We start from the raw sequence: 27,558 nt of genomic DNA on the forward strand, positions 1-27,558 counted from the left end.
CTGTGCTTTTTTGGGCACCCTATTATAGAAACATTGTAAAGTGCAAGGGAGAAGAAGGTATTAGGCAAGAACTTTCGAAAGCCGATTGGAGGCAGATGTTCGCAGGTAAAGGGATGGCTGGAAAATGGGAAGCCTTCAGAAATGAGATAACGAGAATCCAGAGAAAGTATATTCCTGTCAGGGTGAAAGGGAAGGCTGGTAGGTATAGGGAATGCTGGATGACTAAAGAAATTGAGTGTTTGCTTAAGAAAAAGAAGAAAGTGTATGTCTGGTATAGACAGGATAGATCGAGTGAATCCTTAGAAGAGTATAAAAGAAGTAGGAGTATACTTAAGAGGGAAATCAGGAGGGTAAAATGGGAACATGAGATAGCTTTGGCAAATAGAGTTAAGGAGAATCCAAAGGGTTTTTACAAATACATTAAGGACAAAAGGGTAACTAGGGAGAGAATAGGGCCCCTCAAGGATCAGCAAGACAGCCTTTGTGTGGAGCCACAGAAAATGGGGGAGATACTAAATGAATATTTTGCATCAGTATTTACTGTGGAAAAGGATATGGAAGATATAGACTGTAGGGAAATAGATGGTGACATCTTGCAAAATGTCCAGATTACAAAGAAGGAAGTGCTGGATGTCTTGAAACAATTAAAGGTGGATAAATCCCCAGGACCTGATCAGGTGTACCTGAGAACTCTGTGGGAAGCTAAAGAAGTGATTGCTGGGCCTCTTGCTGAGATATTTGTATCATCGATGGTCACAGGTGAGGTGCAGGAATACTGGAGGTTGGCAAACGTGGTGCCACTGTTTCAGAAAGGTGGTAAAGACAAGCCAGGGAACTATAGACCGGTGAGCCTGACCTCAGTGGTGGGCAAGTTGTTGGAGGGAATCCTGAGGGACAGGATGTACATGTATTTGGAAAGGCAAGGACTGATTCGGGATAGTCAACATGGCTTTGTGCGTGGGAAATCATGTCTCACAAATTTGATTGAGTTTTTTGAAGAAGTAACAAAGAGGATTGATGAGGGCAGAGCAGTAGATGTGATCTATATGGACTTCAGTAAGGCGTTCGACAAGGTTCCCCATGGGAGACTGATTAGCAAGGTTAGATCTCATGGAATACAGGGAGAACTAGCCATTTGGATACAGAACTGGCTCAAAGGTAGAAGACAGAGGGTGGTGGTGGAGGGTTGTTTTTCAGACTGGAGGCCTGTTACCAGTGGAGTGCCACAAGGATCAGTGCTAGGTCCTCTACTTTTTGTCATTTACATAAATGATTGGGATGCGAGCATAAGAGGTACAGTTAGTAAATTTGCAGATGACACCAAAATTGGAGGTGTAGTGGACACCGAAGAGGGATACCTCAGATTACAACAGAATCTGGACCAGATGGGCCAATGGGCAGAGAGGTGGCAGATGGAGTTTAATTCATATAAATGCGAAGTGATGCATTTTGGGAAAGCAAATCTTAGCAGGACTTATACACTTAATGGTAAGGTCCTAGGGAGTGTTGCTGAACAAAGAGACCTTGGAGGGCAGGTTCATAGCTCCTTGAAAGTGGAGTCACAGGTAGACAGGATAGTGAAGAAGGTGTTTGGTATGCTTTCTTTTATTGGTCAGAATATTGAGTACAGGAGTTGGGAGGTCATGTTGTGGCTGTACAGGACATTGGTTAGGACGCTGTTGGAATATTGCGTGCAATTCTGGTCTCCTTCCTATCGGAAAGATGTTGTGAAACTTGAAAGGGTTCAGAAAAGATTTACAAGGATGTTGCCAGGGTTGGAGGATCTGAGCTACAGGGAGATGCTGAACAGGTTGGGGCTGTTTTCCCTGGAGCATTGGAGGCTGAGGGGTGACCTTCTAGAGGTTTACAAAATTATGAGGGGCATGGATAGGATAAATAGACAAAGTCTTTTCCCTGGGGTTGGGGAGTCCAGAACTAGAGGGCACTGGTTTAAGGTGAGAGGGGAAAGATATAAAGGAGACCTAAGGGGCAACGTTTTCACGCAGAGGGTGGTACGTGTATAGAGTGAGCTGCCAGAGGATGTAGTGGAGGCTGGTACAATTACAGCATTTAAGAGGCATTTGGCTGGGTATATGAATAGGAAGGGTTTGGAGGGATATGGGCCGGGTGCTGGCAGGTGGGACTAGATTAGGTTGGGATATCTGGTCGGCATGGACGGGTTGGACCAAAGGGTCTGTTTCCATGCTGTACATCTCTATCACTCTATGACTCTAAGGTGTAGATACAACAGAAACCTTGACATACTGGGACTGTGTTCTCTATGACAGAGAGGTTTTGTGGGAGAAACCTGATAATAATATTCAGAATTATAATGAAGAGTTTGAACCAAGAACAGTTACTTCCTGGTCAGTCGATGATTCTGATAACAAGGGTGTAATGTAATTCAGCAAATTATCAACAGAAAAGATGATTAGTATTGATTGACACGATCTACTTTGATAGAAGAAATGCACGGTATTTCTTAAATGGTAAGAGTCTGGATGTACAAAGAGACTAGCTGTCCTTGTTAGTCATTGAAAACTAACATACAGGTGCAACAAGTTAGTGAAATGTCAGCTTTTATTACAAGAGGATTTAAGTCCAGGAGCAGTGGGTCTTGCCTCAATTATATAGATTAGACCACACCTGGAATACTCTGTGGTGTTTTGGTCTCCAAACCTCAGGGGAAATATTATTGCGACAAAACTAAAGCAATGAAGGTTAACCAGACAGAGGGCAGGATTGTAATATCTTGAGGGATTGAGCAAGCCGAGCCTGCATTCTCTCGAGTTTTGAAGAATGAGGGGTGATCTCATTGAAACTTGCAAAATACTTAAACTGATAAATGGGGTAGATGCCAGTAAGGTGTTTCCCGAGTTGGTGAGTCGGGAGCACAACCAGGGGGCACAATTTAAAAATAAGGGGATATTCCAAGCTGAGGAGAAATCTTTTCAATGAGAGGGTTGTGAACCTTTGGAAGTCTCTACCACAGAAGGTTGTGACCACTCAATGTTTGATCAAGTTCAATGTAGCAATTAAAAAATTTCTGATTACCGGTGGCATGCAGTATTATGGGACTGGGATACGTAAAAGGCATGGCTCATACTGAATAGCAGGGAAGCTCAATGGGTAGAATGGTCTACTCCTGTTCCTAAATTCTTGTCATTGCAGTCAAGTCAATCACAATATATTAAAAGGTGGTCGAACATCTTTAGAAAATGATTGGGGTTGAGGGGGGAACGGGATGAACCTATTTACGAGGACCTGAGTGTAAGGCTTGCAACGAATAGCGGAAGCAACCTTGTGTTAAATTTCAATGACCTAACAACAGTTACCTCACACGCTTTTGCAATGGCGAATCCTCCCCCCAGCAGTATTATGACGTTCCAGGCTATGTTGTGCTGGACCTTCTTCCAAGTCAGCAATGGCTCGTTTGGAGTAACTGGCTCTGGTAATCAGAAGGAGAGGATGAAAATTTCCAAAATAGAGAGCTAGTTCTTTCAGGTGTGGATTAAGAGTTATTTATCACCTTTTCACTAAAAGAGAAAAAATAATACTATCACTGATATATCGTACTTTTCAGAAACAGGCAACAAAGTAAAACCACAGTTAGAATGTAGGAAACATAGGAGCCTTTTAAAAAACACACACAACATGTTCCCACAGACAGCAATGTGAAATGGATTGAAGGATAAATCTTAGCCAGGTTACCTGCTGTTCTTCAAAATACTGGGCATGGGATTGTACTTACCTAGTTAGGAGAGGCATAGTGACGCAGTGATTAGCACCGCTGCCTCACAGCGCCAGGGACCTGGGTTCGATTCCAGCCTCGGGTGACTGTCTGTGTGGAGTTTGCATGTTCTCCCCACCGGGTGTTCCAGCTTCCTCCCACAATCCAGGTTAGTTGAATTGGCCATGCTAAATTGCCCGTAGTGTTCAGGGATGTGTAGGTTGGGTGCATTAGCATGGGGAATGCAGGGATAGGCTGGGATGATGTTCCTCTTCGGAAGAGACTGTCTGTGTGGAGTTTGCACATTCTCCCCATGTCTGTGTGGGTTCCCTCTGGGGTGCTCTGGTTTCCTCCCACAATCCAAAGATGTGCAGGTTAGGTGAATTAGCTATGCTGAATTGCCCATAGTGTTCAGGGATGTGTAGGTTGGGGACATCAGTCAGGGGTAAATGTAGAGTAATGGGTTTGGGTGGGATAGTCTGCGGAGGGTCAGTGTGGACTTGTTGGGCAGAAGGGTCAGTTCCCACACTTAGGGATTCTAAGAAGTAGGTAAGCTCTTGGTTTAACATCTCATCTGAAAGACGGCAATTAAAATCATGATCCTTATTAACTATAGGGGTAAGCGAGGCAGGCACATGAGAACATCAACTCCTGAATGTTTGCCTCCAAGTTATATGACATTGTGATTTGTGTGTATGTATAATTGCTGCTGAGTCAGCATCCTGGAATTCCTTGTCAAACAGCACAGAGGAAGTAGTTCTAACATAGGGACAGTAGCTGTTCAAGAAGATGACTCACATCATATTCTCACTGATAATTGGTGATGGATAAAAGTTTAACAACAGGGCTAGCAACTTGTATGGATATAGCATCGTTAGCTTGCAAGGTGAAGGACTATTCCACATGCTTTTTGCTTACTTACAGAGTTGCACATTACAAATATACACCTCCTAACTCAACAACCACAGCTTTAATGAAAGCAAAATATCATGGATGCTGGAGATCTGAAATAAAAACAAATTAAATTATTGAGTCCAATATGATGCTTCTTCAGAACTGAGAAGAAGAGTCATTGTGCTCAAAACATAATGAATTTCTGTTTTTAACCTCATTCTAGTCTGTGCCTATAAAACATTGATTCAAATTAATGCCCAGCTAATGCCCACCACCTGTACAATTAAACACAATTAACATAGAGGGAAATGGTCTTTAAGTTGGATCTTTAAGGCAGTGAGGAAATCTCCTGCCTGATCAGGAATCTCTCTCACTCTCTCTGCCTGCCATTTGCAATTGTTGGTGGTGGGTCAACTGTTTGATAATCAATCTGTTTGACTCTGTTACAAACTCTGTCCTGGAGTAGGCCCTGAATGTAGAGCTTCTGGTTCAGAGGCATGGACGGTACTCAACATGTCACTTGATCTCCTTCTGAATGGTTTATAATTTTATTATCTACTGCCAAAATCTGCCAATACTTGAAAAAAATAGAAACTGATAGAAAAGTGAGACAAAAATTGTATCTTTTTTCTTCTGTCAATTTACGTTTTCTTTCAATATGTGAGCTGTTCAGTCAGAGGGAATTCCCTGTATGTGCACATGACATTATTCATTCAACAATCATGTACAGATTCGTTTAGTAGAAGTCAGAAGAATCTCTCTGTGAGGAAGGTACAATCAATACAAGCCACACATCATCAAGAACTAGACAAACAAACCTTCGGGATTTGTTTTCCACTTAAATGAGGGTTTCCGTGAGGGAAAGATGAACATCAGAATAACGATGCCCATTGCAACCACAGCATCTGTGACATATCTAAGAAAAAGAACACACCACAAAAATAAAAAAAACTTGCTTTAAAATTTCCCGTGCCTTTGATTTTTCCAAAAGTCATTTACAAGGTTTTAATAGACTTTCCACGATTTAAAAAAAAAATTCACTCATGGGATGCATGCATTGATAGCTGGACTAGCGTTCATTGGGCACCCCACATTACCCTTGAACTAAGTGACTTGCCAGGTCATTTCAGAGGGTAGTTAACGAGCAACCACGTTGCTGTGGACCCAGAGACACGTGTAGGCTCAGACTAGGTAAGGACGGCAGTTTCTTTCCCTAAAGGACATTATTGAACCAGATGGGTGTTTTTCTCCAAAAATTGACAATGGACAATGGACTTGTGGTCATCATTAGACTCTGATTCCGCATAACCTCAACTTTACATTCCTGCACTATCAACTTTATATTCCCCAGTCATTTTTCATTCCCTTGGTAATGAAGAATCTATTCACTTCTACCTTAAAAATATTTAAATGTTCTGCATCCACTGCCTTTTGACTCTCAACCTTCAGAGAAATAACATTTCCCCATAGTGTCATAGAGTTGTACAGCACGGAAACTGATCCGGTGGTCCAACCAGTCCATGCCGAATATAATCCCAAATTAAACTAGTCCCACCTGCCTGCTCCAGCCCCATATACCTCCCAACCTTTCCTATTTCAGACCTATATCCACTACTTCCTCAGAAGGTTTGTTTCCACATGTAAACCACCCTCTGTGTAAAGAATTTGCCCCTCATATATCTCCTCTCACCTTAAAAATGTTTCTCTAGTCTTGAATTGCCCCAATGCAAGGGGAAAAGACAACCTCCATTCAACCTATATATTGCCCTCATTACTTTGTAAATTTCTAAAAAAGGTCGTCCCTCAACCTCCTACACTCCAGTGAATAAGATCCCAGCCTATCCAGCCTTTCTTTGTAACTCAGACATTCCATTCCCAGGAACATCCTGGTAAATCTCCTCTGGTCCCTCTTCATCCTTTCTATAAGTGGGCGATCAGAACTGGACAGAATAGGCCTCACCAATGTCCTGTACAACCTCAACATGATTTTCCAACTTCTATATTCAAAGGACTGAGCAATGAGACAAGCATGCCAAATGCCTTTTTAATCACCCTGTCTATATGTTATGCAAACTTCAAAGAATTACTTACCCTGAACCCTTAGAACCCTCTGTTCTACAACACCACCCGAGGCCCTACCACTAATTGTACAAATCTTTGTCTTAAATGGGCAGCCCCTTATTTTGAAGCAACGACTTCTAATTCTGGATATTCTCACCAGATGAAACATCCTTTCATCATGCACATGGTCAAAATCCCACAAGATCTTATTGGTTTCAATAAAGTCACCTCTGATTTTTCTAAACTCCAGAGAATACAGACCTAGGACCTCTCACTCTCCTCCTTATAAGGCAATCCACTCATTGCAGGTTTTAGTCTCTGGTTAAGCTTTTCCGACCTGCTTCAAACACATTAATTGCTATGCATAAGTAAAACCATCATTAACTGTACATAGCACTCCATGTGCTGTCGACTGGAAAGACTGGCCTGCAGTCATCATTGTCCAGGGGAGTTAGTGAGTGGGAACCCTCAGCCTTCCCACCTCCATCCACATTAGGTAGGGACACCCATGGGTGGCCTACTCGCCTGCCACCAATTAAGACCCTTCAGTGAGCAGCTAATGCCCACCAAAAGGTGTCATCTCACCGCCAATGGTAGGCTCCTGGGGAGGAACCCTCAATCAAAGGACGGAGGAGTGGGTGTGCCATGCCAACACCCTTCCCCTGTGATCTCCTCCATCCTGTAATCCACTCCCCAAAGCCCCACTGTCGTCACTCACCAGAGGTTTTGGGATCCAGTGACAATTCTAGTCCTTGGTTCAGTGTTGTGTCATGAGCAGACACTGTCTCATCCCTGGCCTCTGATTAACTGAACAATTTGAGCAGGCCCACATCCAACCCTTGGGCCTAGATCACTGGGAAGGTCTGTTATTGCTCCTTTAAGTGCTTGAGTAACACTTAATTTGGCGGGGTGACCCCTGTACATACCAGCCACAATGACCTATCTAACCAATCGTTATTATCTCATTATCTTACCCCATGACCTATCTTACCCCATGACCTATCTTACCCCATGACCTATCTTACCCCATTATTTCTTGAATGACATGCTCCTGTATCTTAAAAATAATTGGATTCGTCTGATCCCGGAAATCCTACTGTACAGGAAGAGGCCATTCGGCCCATTGAGTCAAGCATGCCAAATGCCTTTTTAATCACCCTATCTATATTGAGATCCCCAGCCCACTGACTGCACTAACCATCTGAAGAGTATCCCGCCCTATCCCTGTAACCCCACATTTCCCATGGCTAATCTGCCTTAAGCTGTACATCCCTGGGCACTATGGGGAAATTTAGCATGGCCAATCCACCTTAACCTGCATATATTTGAACTGTGGGAGGAAACCAGAGCACCCGGAGGAAACACACACAGACACGGGGAGAATGTACAAATTCCACTCAAAGTCGCCTGAGGCTGAAATCGAACATGCTTCCTTGGTGCTGCGTACTGTGCCACTCGAAAGGCCTTGTGAAATACCATGTATATAAGATCTGCAGCTCTGTAACCTTCAAACCTCTGCTGCTTCATCAAGGAGCTGAGGTAAGTCAGTCACAGACCACCTTTACCAACTGAATGCCAGTTGTTGTTGGTTAACTGATGCTCCCCAACAAATCACAATTCATTGTTTTAACTTGGTTTCCTGTGGTTACATTGTCATGGACTATTACAATATACAGGTCAAAACATTTCTCATCAAACAATATCATCAAAGTAGAGGCTGGAGGGATAATGGGAGAGGTCTGAATGGTTGTTGGATAATCACTTAAGGAAAGCACTTTAGAGGAACATCAAGAATATTCAGATAAAAAGGCTCTGGGAACAGGGGGTGGTACGTTTGCCTTTCAGAACAACAACAACAACTTATATTTATGTAGCTCCTTTAACTAAGGGAGCACATTGCTTACTTGGGTTTAAAGATTTTCGCCCATCCTGGGATGAATTTGGGATTTCTTGTTAAGAGGAGAATCACAAATACGATGAAGAAACCACTCACAGCCCCCTCAGCGAAGCTGTGAAGATAATTGGAAGCAGTAAGTGGTGTATCAAGGAAGGTACCACGGTCCAGCAGAAAACACAAAAAGACAACAAATGGTTTAACAAGAGGATCCAGCAACAATTCCAGGTAACAGACCGCTGGAGAACCTCAGCAGGTCTGACAGAATCCAAGAAGAGAGATCAGAGTTAACATTTCGAATCCAGGGACCCTAGTTCCAAACAGTTCTGAGGACCCATAATATTAACTCTGCTTTCTCTGCCCAGATGCTGCCAGACTTGCCAACTCTCTCCAGCAATTTTGCTTTTTTGTTTGTTTCGGGCCTGCAATATCAGAGAATCCCTACAATGCAGAAAAAGGCCATTTGGCCCATTGAGTCTGCACTGACCCTACGAAATGCTTCCCGGCCAGAACCTATTCCTGTAACTGTGCATTTACCATGGCTAACTAACCTAACCTGCACATTACAGGGCAATTTAGCACGGCCCATCCATCAAACCAGCACATCTGTGGACTATGGGAGGAAACTGGAGCACCCAGAGGAAACCCAGACAGACCCAGGGAGAATGTGCAAATTCCACACAGACAGTCACTCAGGGCTGGAATTGAACCTGAGGCTCTAGCACTATGAAGCAGCAGTGCTAACCACTGAGCCACCATGTTACCCACTTGAGTGTGCTGCCTCTCACGAGAGAGGAGTGATTTGACCTGGTCTCCTGCTCGTGAGTCAACCAATGAGGGTTGACTTTATAGAGGTTTGTAAAATCATGAGGGGCATGGATAGGATAAATAGACAAGGTCTTTTTCCTAGGGCGGGGGAGTCCAAACAAGAGGGCATAGGTTTAAGGTGAGAGGGGCAAGGTTTAAAAGGGACCTAAGGGGCAATATTTTCATGTAGAGGGTGGAGCATGTATGGATCAAGTTGCCTGATGAGGTGCTGGAGGCTAGTACAATTACAACATTTAAAAGCCATCAAAGTAGAGGCTGGAGGGATAATGGGAGAGGTCTGAATGGTTGTTGGATAATATGTGATAGATATGTGAATAGGAAGCTTTAGTTCAGATTAGAATATTTGGTCTTAGAATCATAAGATCCCTTGTGTGGAGAAAGGCCATTCAGCCCATCAAGTCTACACCAATACTTTGAAGGGCACCCCACCTCCCATATCCCTGCAATCCAGCGTTCCCCATAGCTATTCTACCTGGCCTGCACATCTCTGGTTACTACAGGACAATTTAGCATGGTCAATCCATCCAGCCTGCACATCTTTCTTTGGACTGTGGAAGGAGACCAATGCAGACGCGGGAAGAATGTGCAAACTCCAGACAGACACAGGCTGGAAATGAAGCTAGGTCCCTAGCACTGTGAGTTGGCAGTGCTAACCACTGAGCCACTGTCAGCACAGACAGGTTGGACCGAAAGGTCTGTCTCTGCGCTGCTTGTAGGAAGTTCAATGGGATATGGCTATTGGGGGAAGCAGACTAAATCTTGGTTTGCCTGTTGGTGAACAGCTTGTCAGCAGTCACCCGCCTGGCTAACCACACCGATGACCACTTTTTGAAAATGAGAAGTGCCCAGACAACTGCTCCTTGATGGCGTCAGCAGCAGGAGTGATATTTGTGGGAAAAGTGGAGGCAGGGTGGGGAAAAATTCTGCTTGCTTCAGAACTAGAGGTCCTGTCAGTAAGTCACTTGAGGCTCACCTACAGATGAAGGATTAGACAGAGTGAACTCATCTGACGTGTGTGCCTTAGACGAAATGGATAGGGCAGACCTGTTTCTCCGAACAAAGAGATCAATTAGAGACTTAGCTTTCAAGTGAATGCTAGAATGATTAGATGGGGGCATGAGGAAATTTCTTACAGCCAGAGGGTGGTTGATGGGATCTGGGATCTCACTGCCCAGTTGGTGTGTGAGGACAAAGACCTCACCTCACTTAGAAGGAACCTGGATTGCCCCCTGTGAGGCTACAGACTTGCTGGAAAGTGGGATTAGAATGGGTGACCAGTTTCTTCAGCCAGCACACACAGTTGGGCTGAATGGTTGCTTTCTGCACTGTAACCTTTCTATTAGTCTGTGAAATATTTATCTGAGCACAATCAGACTTTGACTTGACATGAAGGTAGAGCCACAACATCTAGAGGATTTTTCTGGTTATCTTTGTTTGTTGAGCTTTCAGTGTTTCCTGCTTTACAACGATGGCTAAAACCTTAATTATACTTAACTGACCGTAAAGCAGAATGGAACTTTGTGAGTAGCTTTATCCATGCATCTCCCATTCTTTAATCTTACTGTTTACAAAAGGCATGATCAGAATCAAGGAACCAAGGTACCCCTCTCCAAATCCAGGACACAGTAGCTCATTGTAACACCTTTTCGGTTCCCTGGCTAGGATTAACCAAGCGACTGCAAACCATTCAGAAGGATCTTGGTATGTGTGTTTTAGCACTTGTCATGCAAGTCATATAGTCATAGAATTGTGCAGCACAGAAACAGATTTTGCCAATTAATCTACTTCCAATTCATTTTCAGAGGGTTTAAGGATCAGGAAAATGTGAACAGTCTATGTATATCAGTTCATTATCCCAGTCTTTCAAAGACTGCTCCTCAGAAGTTGCCAGACCTGCTGTGCTACTCCAGCACCACACTTTTTGACTCTGACTATGCAGCATCTGCAGTCCTTACTTTCTCCCAATCTTTTAAAAAGACTGAAGTCTTAAGCTTGACCAGTGTGGTGATCATAATCAGATCAGCCATGATCTTGTGGAATAGTGGGGCGGTTTTGAGGGGCAGAGTAGTCTGATCCTGCTCCTAATTTGTATGCTCATCCACTTCCAAGGAAGTAGAAGCTAAATGCTCCTAATTTGGCACTAGTTTAGCAATCCCACGCAGCCAGATGACCAGGTTGCCTGATGTTGGAAAATGAACAAGGCGTGCTGCAACAAAAACAGAAATTGCTAGAAAATCTCAGCAGGTCTGGCAGCATCTGTGGAGAAAAAACAGAGTTAACATTCTGCAGAAGGGTCACTGGACCTGAAACGTTAACTCTGCTTTGGAGTATGCAAATGGTCACGAGAAGTATGAAACAAACGGACAAAGTTTGTTTCTCTAATTTTTGGAATTTGTGGCTCAAAGTACACTGATTAAGTCCCAAGTTGCGCTGTCCACCACCACAATACAGGCCAACTGATTGATGAAAGGTTCTTTTGGTGCGGTGGTAGAGTCCCTACCTCAGAGCCAGAAGATCTGGGTTTGATGTCTACCCTCTCCAGAGGTGTATGATGACATCTCTGAACAGGTCGATTAGAAAATACCTACACAGCTCCAGACCTAAATAGGGGCAGCCAAATTTAATACTCGTGAGCTGACTTTAATGCCTTTATTACCACACAGAACTGCAGCTAATGCTGAAGCACATTCACTGCAGTATATACACACGTCATTGGACCGAGCTGTGCAAATTCTGAATGGATTACAGCTTTTGCCTTGATTTCTGATTCCGTACTTTTCCTCTTTATCAGTGACCTAAAGGATGCAAAATTAAAAATGAGATTACAAACAAAACAAAACAAAATCAAGTAACCCCAACCTACTAACCATCTATGATTCTAATCTCAGTCTGAAGAAAGTGCTGATAGGGCATTAATAGTTCCACCATTAAAAAAAAATGAAGAAAAGGAATCCTTAATCCATAGCTTGGTTGGTAGTTTTTTTTCCCCTAATCAACCTGTACTGGAGATGTTATCACACAGCTCTGGAGCAGATTGGGCTCCTGGCTCTGAGGTATGGGCACCACCACCGTGCCCACGAGAGGCTTGGTTGGGACCACGTTTGTCTCTCAGCAGGTTGTGGGTTCGTGTCCACTTTAAGATATGCTCAAAATTCCAGACTCGTTATAGATTACTTTACAGTGTGGAAACAGGCCCTTCGGCCCAACAAGTCCACACCGACCCGCCGAAGCGCAACCCACCCATACCCCTACATCTACATCTACATCTACCCCTTACCTAACACTACGGGCAATTCAGCATGGCCAATTCACCTGACCTGCACATCTTTGGAGTGTGGGAGGAAACCGGAGCACCCGGAGGAAACCCACGCAGACACGGGGAGAACGTGCAAACTCCACACAGAGAGTCACCTGAGGCGGGAATTGAACCCGGATCTCTGGCGCTGTGAGGCAGCAGTGCTAACCACTGTGCCACCGTGCCGCCCACGGGGAGGTGCTACACTGTCATTAGTGATGTTGAATTAAGGCTCTGTTTCCCTCTCAGGTGAGAAAAGGGAAGACCTCAAGGTGATACCTGATAGAAATATCAAGGACGTTATCTCAACTGTCCTGGACTATTTTGACTACTCAATTATTTCTGTTCCTGGGAGCTTCCCGTATACAAATTGATAATGACTGCACCTTAAAAGCACCTAATTGGCTGTACCTCAATGTGCTTTCAGACGTCCTGAAAGTTCTAGCAAGTTCCTTTTTTATCCCTAATGTTCAGTCAGTGCTCTTCAGCAACTGCTGCCTTCACTCAAAACAAGTATTTTGATTAATTTTACTTTATTTTTCCATAGAATGAATGCATTGGTGGCTAACCCATGACTTATTGCCCAACACTATTTGCCCAGATGGCAGTTAAGGGTCAATCACATTGTTGTGAGTCTGTAGGTCAAGCCAGGTAAGGATGATAGATTTTCTTCCTTGAAGAACATTAGTTAACCAGTTGGGCTTTTATGGTAGTTTCATGGCTACCATTACTGAGATCAGCTTTCAATTCCACATTTAATTCATTGATCTTATATTCTACCTGCTTCAATGGATTCTGTTTAGATTCCTTACAGTGTGGAAACAGGCCCTTCAGCCCAACAAGTCCACGCTGACCCGCCAAAGCGCAACCCACCCAGCCCCATTCCCCTACATTTACCCCTTCACCTAACACTACGAGCAATTTAGCATGACCAGTTCACCTAACCTGCTCACTTTTGGACTGTGGGAGGAAACCGAAGCACCCGGAGAAAACCCATGCAGATACAGGGAGAATGTGCAAACTCCACACAGGCAGTCGCCTGAGGTGGGAGTTGAACCCGGGTCTCTGGCACTGTGAGGCAGTAGTGCTAACCACTGTGCCACCGTGCTGCCCTGTTACAACACAGGGTAAACCCTTCTGCTAATTTAACCCAGGCACAGAGAAAAGCTCACCTTGTCTCATAATCCGTAAAGGTATGAGTGACAAGGAACTATCAAATCCCACTATTTAAAGAAAATTTTAACAATTTATTCTTTAACTCCAAAAAAAAGAACATTAAACACCAACTAACTACACTATAATCCTCCTTTGTCTGATTGATCTATCTACCTCCCACTCTACAACAATATACGATCTGATTAAAAAACCCCCAATTAAGTTTAACTAAAAACTCAAATTTCAAAACCAGTCAGCTTTCAGTCTTCCATTTGTAGTTTACTCTGTAGATTTTCCTTGGTCTTTTCTTTGGTCTTCTGCTTCACGGATTTCACATGGACAGGTAGCTTTCAGAGAGTGATTCTGCAGGCTATCTGTATTTTGTTGGTGCTCTTTGCCACTCTGATTAACTGTTAAAAATGCCTGATTTTTGTCCCCCAAAACATCAGATCGTCTCACCCATTTGATATCATCAAAACATTAAAATTCAAATTCGATTGGATTTTGGTATCTTGGGGCATAATTTAAACTGATTGACCAACTTCGACTTTGTTGTGTAATATAGCAATCCAGCTCTAGCTATTTGTTTCACAGCCAAATGTTACATTTTTAAATTATTCAGGACAATCTGTGCTTGTTAAATCCTTGCCAGCTTTCACTCTCTCTTAAAGGTACAATACACACCTACAACTTCATAACAATTCACGTCCATTCCCTGAAAGTATTAGCCTGGGCCTCTGTATTGCTGGTTAAGTGACATTATCATTATGTCAATGACTCCCCCCAAATTACTTGTTTAGCAATATAAAGCTTAATCAGTACACTTTACACAAGCTTCAATGGTGTTCAGCTAATTTAACTTTTCTGCACTCATAGAGTCTCTATAGTATGGAAGCTCTTCAGCCCACACTGACCCTCCAGGTGGAGCAACCCACCCAGACCCATCCATATAACACTGCATTTTCCATGGCTAATCCACCTAGCCTGTACACCATAGCAATTTAACATGGCCAATTCACCTAACCTGCATATCTTTGGACTGTGGGAGGGAACCCACACAGAGAATGTGCAAACTCCACACAGACAGTCACCTGAGGCTGGAATTGAACCCAGGTCCCTGGAACCGTGAGGTAGCAGTGCTAACCATTGAACCACCCATGCTCTGACTGAGCACAGCAATCTCTATAAAATCTCATCCTCTTCTATCAAAACTGCCCACTGCTGCAGGATCATCCTGAAGATTAAAGGCAACACCCTGATTTTCTCCGTAACCAACCATCTTCTTAAACTCCTCTCCCCTATCCCTTCCACCTCTGGTCATGAGAGGACCATGTGGAGCACATGATGTCTCAGACCATTTGTTTCACTGCCTCTACTATTATTCCCCCCTTTTCCCACTCACCAGAATTTGCCTTCAGTTTCCCCTATCTCTGAGCCTTGAACCTGCAATCTTTTTCAATTTCTCTTCGTCCACACAATGCTCTCAATTCACTTATTGTTGTCCAGTTTTCCTCCATTCCTAAGGTGTGCTAAACACCCAGTTTCTCATCCAATACCCTGTGCTAGTTAAATGTTTCTGTCTACCCAGATATTTCTCCATTCAAAACTAGCATCATCATCCCTTCAAAAAAAAACTTTGGATGCAACTATAAACTATAATTGAAATGCCAAACTAACTTTCATCTCCGAATTCCACGGAGATTCCAAAACAGGTCTATTGTCAACTTAACTGAGGCTGTAAAGATAGCTGTCATGGAGAATTTCAGTTAAAAGGTGCCATATAAACACAGCTTTGTTTTGTTGCTTTTGTCATGAGCTCTATCTTGGACTTGTATTGTTGATAACGTGAAATAGATTAGTCTAACATGATTGATTGTCACATTACATTGCCTTGAATACAAATGAATATACAGACACATCTAAGTGATTACTGATAATGTCTGAAAGAGAGTGTATTTAAATATGAGAATCTTCTGTATGGTAGAATTTAGTCTTTTGGGAGAGGGGAACACTTCCTTTATTTGAACATGGGTCAATGGATGGTTTGCAATGCAGAGTGGCAATAACAGCATGAGTATAAATCCCTCACCAGCTGAGTTAACCATGAAGGTTCTACCTTCTCAAACTCTCCTCCTGTCTGAGGCGTAGTGACCCTCAGGTTAAACTCACCAACAGTCACCTCTCTCTCATGAGAGAGCAGCCCTGTCGTTGTCTGTAACAATGGTAACTTTGCTTTATAAAGGGAGGTGAGAAATTTCCTGTGACTGCCATATTTAAGATTTTGTTATACACAGCAGGTATAAAACATTGCAGCATCTTATGTTTTATATCCACGATCCCAGCTTGTACCTTAGTTTGAGGCCTCCGTACAGGAATGTGATCCAGAGCCACGCCACTATGAGGAATATCAAAGAGAGGGGTAGGGCAAACACGAACCAGGAACCAAAATTCAACTCGTCCGATTGAGGAAAAATGCTGACGAGACAAACAAACTCAAATTATAAATGCACCAACAAGTAGATCGATATTGTTAGTCAGAATTAATTACATGGATGACAAAGCATTTGCAGCATAGAAGCAAATGCTGTTAAACTACTCTCACAAAATTATCACCCAATCCTCATAGCTTGTCCTTCTTAATTTTATCCTGTAGACAGGGTCGACCGGTTAAAGCATGGATCAGGGAAAATCCACTGGGTGTTTTCCTGCACAGGTTCAAATCTGACCTACTGCAGAGGTATGAGCTGAAATTGTGTTGCTGGAAAAGCGCAGCAGGTCAAGCAGCATCCAAGGAGCAGGAGAATCGACGTTTCGGGCATGAGCCCTTCTTCAGGTCGATTCTCCTGCTCCTTGGATGCGGCCTGACCTGCTGTGCTTTTCCAGCAACACATTTTCAGCTCTGATCTCCAGCATCTGCAGTCCTCACTTTCTCCTACTGCAGAGGTATGCAAGGCCTTTTCTAAACAGGATAATATCTGCGTTCTAGTATTAAGGGTCTCTTGGTGCCGCAGTAGTATCCCGACCTTTGGTCCTGAAGGCCTGGTTCGAGCCCCACCTACTTCAGAGGTGTGTTATAACAAAACTGGAGTTGCTGGGAAAACTCAACAGGTCTGGCAGCATCTGTGGAGAGAGTGCAGAGTTAATGTTTCAGGTTCAGTGATCCTTCTTCAGAAACTGATGATAGCTGGGAAGAGGTTGGCATTAATGCAGAAGTAGTGGTTGGGGGAGGAGGGTGGAGGAGTAAATGACAGATAGAGATAGAGTCCAAAGAGAGAGAAAACCAGTTGAATAAAGGACTGGGTAAAGATCAGTCTGGGGGAATGAATAGCAGCTAAAGGGAACCATTAGTGGCTGACAATGGGTTGTCTGTGGTAGTAGCCCATGTGATGACAAGGCCCGGTGTGTGGGGATTGGGGTAAGGACACGGGAGAAGGTGCCTCAAGCCCTGAAATAGTTGAACTTGATATTGAGTCCAGAAGGCTGTAGAGTACCCAAATGGAAAATGAGGTGCTGTACTTCCAGCTTGCGCTGAGTTTCCCTGGAGCATTGTAGCAAGCCCAAGATGTTGGTAAGGGAACATGATGGTGTGTTGTGGTGGCAAGTATCTTCTGTGTAAATACCAACCTTTTCCTGGCTACCATCAGTTCTGAAGAAGGGTTATTGGACCCAAAACATTAACTCTGCTTTTTTTCTATAAATGCTGCCAGAGCTGCTGAGTTTTTCCAGCAATTTATGTTTTTTTTGTTCCTGAAGTGGAACACATTTGAACAGGTTGATTCAAAATAGCTATCCTTCTTATTTCTTCTCATTTGTACATTTAGCCAGCCTTCTTTCCAAAGCATCCATGAGATTTTCTCAACCATGTCTTGTGGAAGTAAGTTTCATATTCAAATCACTCTCTGTTTAAAGAAACTTCATCTGAATTCCTTGTTGGATGTATTAGTGACTGTCTTATCATCCTGTCCACTTGCTTCTACCCCTCACAAGTGGAAATGAGGGTGTACATTCTGAAATGCAATTTCTCGCATTCTCCTGGGGCTGCCACCTCTCTTCTTCCAACCACTCTCAGCTCATTTGTGCAGAGACAACCTGATCTCATACCTTTCGGATTGTCATACTAGAGTTGCAAACATAAATAAAATGAAATGCAGAAAAATACTAAACCCTTTGGCAACAGTGTGTGTGTGTGTGCAGTTTGCATGATCTCCCCGTGTCTGTGTGGGCTTCTGTTGGGTGTTCCAGTTTCCTCTCACATTCCAAAAATGTGCAGTTTAGATGCATTGGCTAAGGAAAATGTGGGATTAGGAGGCTAGGGGATGCTGGGTGAGATGTTCTTCGGAGAGTCAGTGTGGATCTGAAGGGCCAAATGGCCTCTTTCCACATTGCAGGGATTTGATTCACTGACCCGAAACATTAAATCTCTTTTACTCTGTGCAGATGCCTGACATCACCCCGGCACCCCCTTTAGCATTTTCTACTTTTAGTTTGGGTTTCCAGCATCTGCTATATTTTTTCTGTTTGCTGGATAAGGAGGCTGGATATTACTTAACTTATTTAACAGTAAGTGTCAAGGCATTGTAACATCAGTTCCTTTTCCACACTGGCAATCTATTCTCACATCCATCCTGAAAGCAGATGCTTACTGCTTTTTACTAACTGACAGCCTACCCCACAACTAGCAAAGTCAGACTTATGTCAAATATTAAATTGACATGTTGTAGAATCCCTACAGCGTGGAAGCAGGCCATTTGGCCCATCGAGTCCACACTGACTCTCCAAACAACATCCCACCCAAAACCACCCTGCTACCCGATCCCTGTAACCCTGCATTTCTTGTGGCTAATCCACCTAGTCTGCACCTCCTTGAACACTATAGGCAAATTAGCAGGCCAATCCACTTAACCTGCACATCTTTGGACTATGGGAGGAAACCAGAGCACCTTGGGGAAATCCACGCAGACACGGGGGGTTGCGCATGTGCAAAACCTCAAACAGACAGTCGCTTGAGGGTGGAATCAAACCCAGGTCCCTGTTGCTGTGAGGCAGCAGCGCTAACCAATGAGCCACTTTCGCATCACGGTGCTCACCCATGTTTCATATCTGAAACTTATAAAAAGAGTTTTTAATGAAACAGGGACATTGACTGCAAGTAAACTACCAATTTGCATTATTGTAATCCCACTTCACCAGGATCTACAAAGACCTCACCAGTGACAAATAACCCATGGAAATGTATGAAGAGCTATTATCCTGCATTATCAAATGTATATTCAGATATTAGACTTTGGAAGAATGAACCAATCTAATGTTATTGCTTGGAGAAAAGTCCTTGAGTTTGAGTATTGCTGTAAAAAGGCACATAACCTGTAAAAAGATGTTGTGAAACTTGAAAGGGTTCAGAAAAGAATTACAAGCATGTTGCCAGGGTTGGAGGATCTGAGCTACAGGGAGAGGCTGAACAGGTTGGGGCTGTTTTCCCTGGAGCATCGGAGGCTGAGGGGTGACCTTCTAGAGGGTTACAAAATTATGAGGGGCATGGATAGGATAAATAGACAAAGTCTTTTCCCTGGGGTCGGGGAGTCCAGAACTAGAGGGCACAGGTTTAGGGTGAGAGGGGAAAGATAGAAAAGGGACCTAAGGGGCAACTTTTTCACGCAGAGGATGGTATGTGTATAGAGTGAGCTGCCAGAGGATGTAGTGGAGGCTGGTACAATTGCAACATTTAAGAGGCATTTGGCTGGGTATATGAATAGGAAGGGTTTGGAGGGATATGGGCCGGGTGCTGGCAGGTGGGACTAGATTAGGTTGGGATATCTGGTCGGCATGGAAGGGTTGGACCAAAGGGTCTGTTTCCATGCTGTGCATCTCTATGACTCTAAAGGCTCATATAAAAAGGGAGAACTAGCCATTTAGATACAAAACTGACTCAAAGGTGAAGACAGGAGGGTGGTGATGGAAGGTTGCTTTCAGACTGGAGGCCTGTGACCAGTGGTGTGCCACAAGGATCAGTGCTGGGTCCACTACTTTTCGTCATTTATATAAATGATTTGGATGTGAAATTAGGTATAGTTAGTAAGTGTACACATGACACCAAAATTGGAGGTATAGTGGACAGCAAAGGAGGTTACCTCAGAGTACTATGGGATCTTGATCAGATGGGTCAATGGGCTGAGAAATGGCAGATGGAGTTTAATTCAGATAAATGTGAGGTGCTGCATTTTGGGAAAGTAAACCAGAGCAGGTCCTAGGGAGTGTTGCTCAACAAAGAGACCTTGGAGTGCAGGTCCATAGCACCTTGAAAGTAGAGTCACAGGTGGCAATATATTGAAGAAGGCCTTTGGTATGCTTTTCTTTATTGGTCAGGGCAGTGAGTATAGGAGTTGGGAAGTCATGTTGCTGCTGTTCAGGACATAAGTTAAGCCACTTTTGGAATATTGTGTACAATTCTGGTCTCCTTCCTATCGGATGGGTGTTGTGAAACTTGAAAGGGTTTATGAGGAGGGTCTGAGCTATAGGGAGAGGCTGAATAGGCTGGGGCTGCTTTCCCTGGAGTGTCGGACGCTGAGGGGTGACCTTTATAGAGGTTTATAAAATCATGAGGGTATGGATAGTGTAAATAGACAAAGACTTTTCCTGTGGGTGGGGGAGTCCAGAACTAGAGGGTATAGGTTTAGGGTGAGAGGGGAAAGACATAAAAGGGACTTAAGGGACAAAGTTTTCACACAGAGGGTGGTATGTGTATGGAATGAGCTGCCAGAGGAAGTGATGGAGGCTGGTACAATTACAACATTTAAAAGACATCTGGATGGGTAAAGGAATAGGAAGGGTTTAGAGGGATATGAGTCAAGTGTTGGCAAATAGAACTACATTAATTTAGGATATCTGGTTGACATGGGCCAGTTGCATCGAAGGGTCTGTTTCCATGCTGTACATCTCTATGACTCTATAACTTGGAAGATTTACATCTTGCACTCATCAGGACAATTTGCAAGAATTGAAATTCAAAGAAGTCAAATGAGCTCACTTTCCTTGATGACTTGATTGAGAGATCAGACAAGGGATTCGCCTTACTGTCTGCTATAACCTACCTTCACTGGTCAGTATACACACTCCAGTTCCATGTTTTACAAGATTGGATTTCTCAGCAACCTCGATTGCCCAAAGGACAAAGGCGGGGTGTATTTCATTCGGTTAATCAAATGCCAGATAATCGAATGCCGGATAACATAGTTAGCCAAGCATCAGGACCTTGTGATCCTGTTCGATAATCTGAAATTTGGTTAATTGAATGCTGGATAATTGAGGTTCCTCTGTAAATAGGGCCCGGCATTCACTGTGCAAACTCAATGCAGAAATCGAGCCCAACAAAGCCACCCTGTGTGACAATCACTATCCTGATCACAATGTGGAGGAACTGGTGTTGGACTGGGGTGGGCAAAGTTAAAAATCACACAACACCAGGTTACAGTCCAACAGGTTTATTTGGAAGCACTAGCTTTTGGAGCGCTGCTCCTTCATCAGGTGGTTGTCCAAAAGCTAGTGCTTCCAAGTAAACCTGTTAGACTATAACCTGGTGTTGTGTGATTTTTAACTTTACCCTGATCACATTATTTCTCATGGTATATCATGCAAATTCAAGGAAATTCCTCATACATTCTTGGACCTGAGAAGTGGCCAGGTGACCTCTCAATACGTTTAAACAAAGACTGTTAACTGTCAATCACGTTAACAGGTGCATTCTATATTGCCATGCATCGACCAATCAAAGCTCACTTGTGCAGCAAGCAGTAATTTTCTCTTGTGCAATATAAATATTGGTTTTCATCTATTTTTGCGCATGTCCTCCAAGATAAAAAGTGTCTTCTTTTCAGGCATTCTCAAGATCTATACTACCAAATAACTATCTTAGACCTTAACTTTCTTAAGATGACTTTGCACTCATCAGGAAATCAATGCTTTCTTTTACAACATCTAATGGCGTTTTAAGATTCTAATGGCAGTTAGAGAGAAGTCATGTATCCAAACTAGTTTTGTGTGCGACATGTCTCAGCAGAAAACCACCAGCCGTTGTGAGAGAAAATTGCTACTCCCTCTGTCTCTCTCCATATAAGACAGCACCCTGTTTACTGAGTTTGATTACCTCACCATTAACATAAGCCCTTCCTTGTTCAACTCAAGAAAACCCATCCGGTTCATTCATTATCACAGCATGTAAACAGTTAAGTACACAGTCAGAATTGGTAAATACATGCTTGTCAAGTTCAATATCCTGTTGCAAACAAACAATGAGTGAGAAAAAAAGGGGGAGCCATTTCAACCCCTTCTCACCTGGTCCTAATATAAATGGGAATAGGTCGTTCAGTCTCTCAAGCTTATTTCACCATTCGATTAGATTTGGGCTGATCTGACTGCAACTCAATTTCTTCACCTATGACTCTTATCCCTGAATATCTTGAAGGCCCAAACTGATTCAGCAACTACAGGCTTATCAGGGATGGGGGTGGGGAGGATAAGAATTCCATACTTTATCCATTTTATGCTAAAAATGCTTCCTAATAACACTCTCACATGATCTAACTATGTGATTGTAACAGGGCATGTTGCACTAATTATAGAAGGATGTTGCAGTAAGACTCAATCCTGGCCTCTTCATACATGTACTTTTCAGCAGTCTTTCTTTAACAACTATTTCACAGGATCACCGACTGGTCCAGCACTTATTGCCCAAAGGGCAGTTAAGGGTCAAACCACATTGCTGTGGGTCTGAATTCATATTTTACTCTGACCATATGACGGCAGCAGATTTCCTTCCCTAAAGCATATTAGCGAACCAGACAGGTTTTTTTTAAAACAACAATGGTGACAAGTTCACCGTTAGCTTTTAACCCCAGTTTTTCATTTTATTGAATTCAAACATCTCCATCTGCACAGTGGGATTTGAACCCATTACCTCAGAGTATTAGCTTGGGATTTGGGAATTACATTTCTTCCACTCACCTCCACTCGACACAAAGCAGGAATCAAACGCACAATATTCTTGATCCCAGCCATGCACCTGTTTTTGTGACTAATTCCTTTCTGAAGAATCTTTCTTTTAAACGCTAGCATGAGAGATTGATTATTTACCTCTTCAGTTGACCGTCAAGGATAAGGTTTGGTGGTGTTCCTGTTAAAGTGCTTATCCCTCCGATAGTTGCAGCATATGGGATGGAAATGAGTATACCCTTCGCCAAATTCTTGCTAGGCTTTTCCAGTTGGCTCTGTTCAGTTGGCTGAGGTGAGTCCGCAGTTTTGAGTTCCTGTACTTCACTCTTCCTGAAAAAGAATACAGAAAATATTGTTAACTATACTGGCAGAGGTCAACAGCTTCCTTGGAGCTGTTGACAGATTCTCAGACACACGACCACTATAGTGCATCGTTCTGCAAGACTCGGTCAGATATGAAGTGTTATAGTCCATTCTCAGTGTTTTATTCTACTCCAGTGTTAGGCTGTCAGTTATCACATTATTACAGTTATCCATCACATCAGTAACAAACATAGAACATAGAAAAATACAGCACAGAACAGATCCTTTGACCTACGATGTTGTGCCGAGATTTAATCCTAATGTAAAATAGTCACTTAACCTACGCACCCCTCAACTCACTGCTATCCATGTGCATGTCCAGCAGTCGCTTAAATGCCCCCAATGACTCTGCTTCCACCACCACAGCTGGCAACACATTCCATGCATTCACAACTCTCTACGTAAAGAACCTACCTCTGACGTCTCCTTTATACCTTCCTACTAATATCTTCAAACTATGACCCCTCGTACCAGTCAATCCTGCCCTGGGGAAAAATCTCTGGCTATTGACTCTATCTATTCCCCTCATTATCTTGTACACCTCGATCAGGTCACCTCTCTTCCTTCTTCTCTCCAGGGAGAAAAGTCTGAGCTTATTCAACCTTTCTTCATAAGGCAAGCCCTCCAGTCCAGGCAGCATCCTGGTAAATCTTCTTTGCGCCCTCTCCAAAGCCTCTGTATCTTTCCTATAGTAGGGCGACCAGAACGGGATACAGTATTCCAAGTGTGGTCTCACCAGAGACTGGTAGAGCTGTAGCAAAACCTCGCGGCTCTTAAACCCGATCCCCCTGTTAATAAAAGCCAAAACACCATATACTTTCTTAACAACCCCATCCACTTGGGTGGCAACTTTGAGGGATCTATGGACTTGCACACCCAGATCCCTCTGTTCCTCTACACTGCCAAGAATCCTGTCTTTAATCCTATAATCAGCATTTGAGTTCGACCTTCGAAAATGCATCACTTCACATTTATCCAGGTTGAGCTCCATCTACCATTTCTCAGCCCAGCTCTGTATCCTGTCTATGTCACACTGCAGCCTGCAATAGCCCTCTATACTATTGATGACACCTCCAACCTTTATATCATCTGCCAATTTACTAACCCACCCCTCAACCTCCTCATCCAAGTCATTTTAAACTACAAAGAGTATAGAGGCTCAAGAGGCCCTGCGGGACCCCATTCAACGCTGTCCTCCAGGCAGAATACTTTCCAGCTACATCCACTCTCTGCCTTCTGTCAGCCAGCCAATTCTAAATCCAGATAGCCAAATCTCCCTGTATCCCATACTTCCTGACTTTATGAATGGGGAACCTTTTCAAGTGCCTTGCTGAAGTCCATATGCACCACATCCACTGCTCGACATTCGTCGACCTGTCTTGACACCTCCTCAAAGAACTCAATAAGATTTGTGAGGCATGACCTGCCCCTCACAAAGCCATGCTGACTGCCTTTAATTGCACTACTCTTTCACTTAGAAAAATGTTCTTCTTAAATAAGGAGGGAAAAATTACACAGTATTCCAGATGTGGTGTCGCCAATCCCTCTGCAAATGCAGAAGAACATTCCTTTTTTTTTAATTCAACTCCTTTTGCAAAAAAGGTAATCTTTCATGTCTCTTCTTAAGCCCTTACTGTACTGCATACAAACAACTTGTGATTCATGGACCAGGATATCCAGATCTTTCTGCACAGTCCTGCAATCTCTTTGTTTAAATAATATGCTGCTTTTCTAATCTTCCCACCAAAGTGGACAGATGCACATTTTCCCACCTTATGCTCCATCTACCAACTTTCTGACAACTTGTTTGACTTATCCAAATCCCTTCATAGATTCTGCTAGCTTCTTCACACGTTACTGTCCTACCTATCTTGTGACATCAGCAAGTACCTTTATCCAAGTCACTGAAATCAATTGTAAATAGCTGATGTCCTAACACTGACCCCATTGCACTCACAAGACTGTAAGACTTACGAGCAGAAATTAGGCCATTCAGCCCATCAAGTATGCTCTGCTATTCAATCATGGCCGATATGTTTCTTAACCACATTTTGCCGCTTTCTCCCTGTAACCCTTGATCCCCTTGATACTCAAGAATCTATCCACCTTGAATATACCCAAAAGGCTGGCCTCCACAGCCTTCTGTGGCAATGAATTCCATAGATCCACAACTCTCTGGCTGAAGAAATTTCTCCTCACCTTCGTTCTAAAAGGTGTTCCCTTTACTCTAAGGCTATGCCTTGGGTCCTAGTCTCTCCTACCAATTGAGTCTTTTCCAGACATGCTTTGATTTATTGTTGTCGCATGTTGTCACTTTGGAAGGTTGTCCTTGAATGCAGAATACAGGGTTAAAGGCAGGATTCTTAGCAGTGTGGAGGAACAGATGGATCTTGGGGTCCATGTCTATAGATCCCTCAAAAGTTGCCACCCAAGTTGACAGGATTGTCAAGGAGGAGTATGGTCTGTTGGCTTTCATCAGCAGGGGAATTGAGTTTAAGAGCCACAAGGTTATGCTGCAGCTCGACCACACCTGGTATATTGTGTTCAGTTCTGTTCGCCTCATTATTGGAAAAAGGTGGAAGCTTTACAGAGGGTGCAGAGGAGATTTAATAGGAAACTGCCTGGACTGGAGGGCATGTCTTATGAAAAAAGGTTGAGGGAGGTAGGGCTTCTCTCATTGGAGCAAAGAAGGATGAGAGGCGACTTGATAGAGATGTACAAGATGATGAGAGGCATAGATAGAGTGGATAGCCAGGGATTCTTTTCCAGGGCTATCACAAGAGGGCATAATTTTAAGGTGATTGGAAGAAGGTTTCAGGGAGATGTCAGAGGTAGATTTTTTTCCACAGAGAGTGGTGGGTGTATGGAATGCACCGCCAGCAGTGGTAGTAGACTCAGATACATTAGGGACATTTAAGCGACTCTTGGATAGGCACATGGAAGATAGTACAATGAAGGGTGTGTAGGTTAGTATAATCTTTGAGTAGGATGAAAGGCTGGCACAACATCAAGGGCTGTAGAGCCTGCACTGTGCTGAACTGTACTATGTTCTGAAACATCTTCCCAACAACTGCTCTATCCAGGCCATTCAGTATTCAGTATGTTTCAATTAGACCCCCCTCATCCTTCTAAACTCCATCGAGTATAAACTCAGAGTCCTCAAACGCTCCACCTGCTGCATCTTTCCAACTCAAAAAACAACCTATTCCTGCCTATTCCCTGCTTCCTGTTAGCCAACCAATTCTCTCTCTATACCAATATGTTACTGCCATTATCAAAGTAAATCGGATTTTGGTTCAAAAGAGAAAAGGGAAAAGATTTTTGCAGTCATTGTATTGAGGTCAACCAGGTGGACCTCATAGAATATGAGTTCCCTAATTGGGGCTGTTAACCTGGTCCAATCAGGGAGCTCTGGCTGACAGATATAAACAGGAGTGTTAGAGATTGTATTCACTCTGAGAGCTGGCTCTGAGGCATCTGGATCACTATTAAGTACAATGCGTGTATAACAAAGGATGACTTGGAGACTGGATACTGGCCTTTGTGGAGTTATTTCATTTTTCTCTTAGCAGGGTTTTTATTTTTGAGTTCAATTCAGTTCAGAGGACCCAATCACTGCAGTAGCAGTGTTTTTTAGTCCGTGAAGCTTTCAGGCCCAGAGAGTTTGCCATCTTCAAGTTGTTAGAACTGAGAACGTTTAGGCCCTCAGAATAGTGAAAGGTTTATACCTGCAGATTTGGAAAGGAATCTTGTCACCAAAGACCTCAGAAAATAAGCTGAAAGAGTCAATTAGTAGAAACCTAAAAGTATTGTAATAGGAATGTGATTTCTCTTTAAATCTCTGTAATGGATATTGTTAGGAAACAGGATCAAAATTTGTTTAGCTTTTTAAGTTAAGATTTTTCGAACCTGTCTTCTTTATCCCTATCGTTTCTTTCGTTTTTGGGTAACAACTTAGGTTCTGTTGTTGAAGAGTAACTGCAGCCTCGTGTAAATCCATTTCAGTAACTAACCACCATGTTAACTATTTTCTTAAAAATGCATGTAATCTAACAAGCCAGGTTTTATTTTAAGATACGGCTTGTTCAGAATCATCATCAGCTTTTTTTTAGAATTCATTCACGGAATATGGGCATCACAAACTAGGCCAGCATTTATTGCCCATCCCTACTTGCCCAGGGAGCAGTTAAGAGTCAGCTATGGGTCTGGAGTCACCTGTAAGCCAGACCACAGTTTCCTTCCATAAAGAACATTAGTGAGCCAGATGGGTTTTTCTCCAACAGTCAACAATGATTTTCATGATCATTGATCAACGAGGGGAGAGGCGATGGCCTAGTGGTATTATCACTAGAC

General features: G+C 43.2%; 1 protein-coding gene across 1 annotated transcript in view; it reads right to left on the bottom strand.

Annotated features, from left to right (window-relative positions):
* Window positions 1-27,558, bottom strand: part of LOC140462768 (Na(+)/dicarboxylate cotransporter 3-like) — a 60,202-nt gene that overhangs the window by 9,165 nt on the left and 23,479 nt on the right. The window contains exons 6-11 of the mRNA XM_072556039.1: window positions 22,984-23,172; window positions 16,207-16,332; window positions 12,116-12,202; window positions 8,590-8,694; window positions 5,443-5,540; window positions 3,336-3,448 (exon numbers count right to left, since the gene is read on the bottom strand). Coding sequence (XP_072412140.1) covers window positions 3,336-3,448; window positions 5,443-5,540; window positions 8,590-8,694; window positions 12,116-12,202; window positions 16,207-16,332; window positions 22,984-23,172 — 718 coding nt within the window. The remainder of the gene's footprint in view (window positions 1-3,335; window positions 3,449-5,442; window positions 5,541-8,589; window positions 8,695-12,115; window positions 12,203-16,206; window positions 16,333-22,983; window positions 23,173-27,558) is intronic.

The sequence above is a fragment of the Chiloscyllium punctatum genome, chromosome 37 (genome assembly GCF_047496795.1).
Source record: "Chiloscyllium punctatum isolate Juve2018m chromosome 37, sChiPun1.3, whole genome shotgun sequence".
Taxonomy (NCBI): domain Eukaryota; kingdom Metazoa; phylum Chordata; class Chondrichthyes; order Orectolobiformes; family Hemiscylliidae; genus Chiloscyllium; species Chiloscyllium punctatum.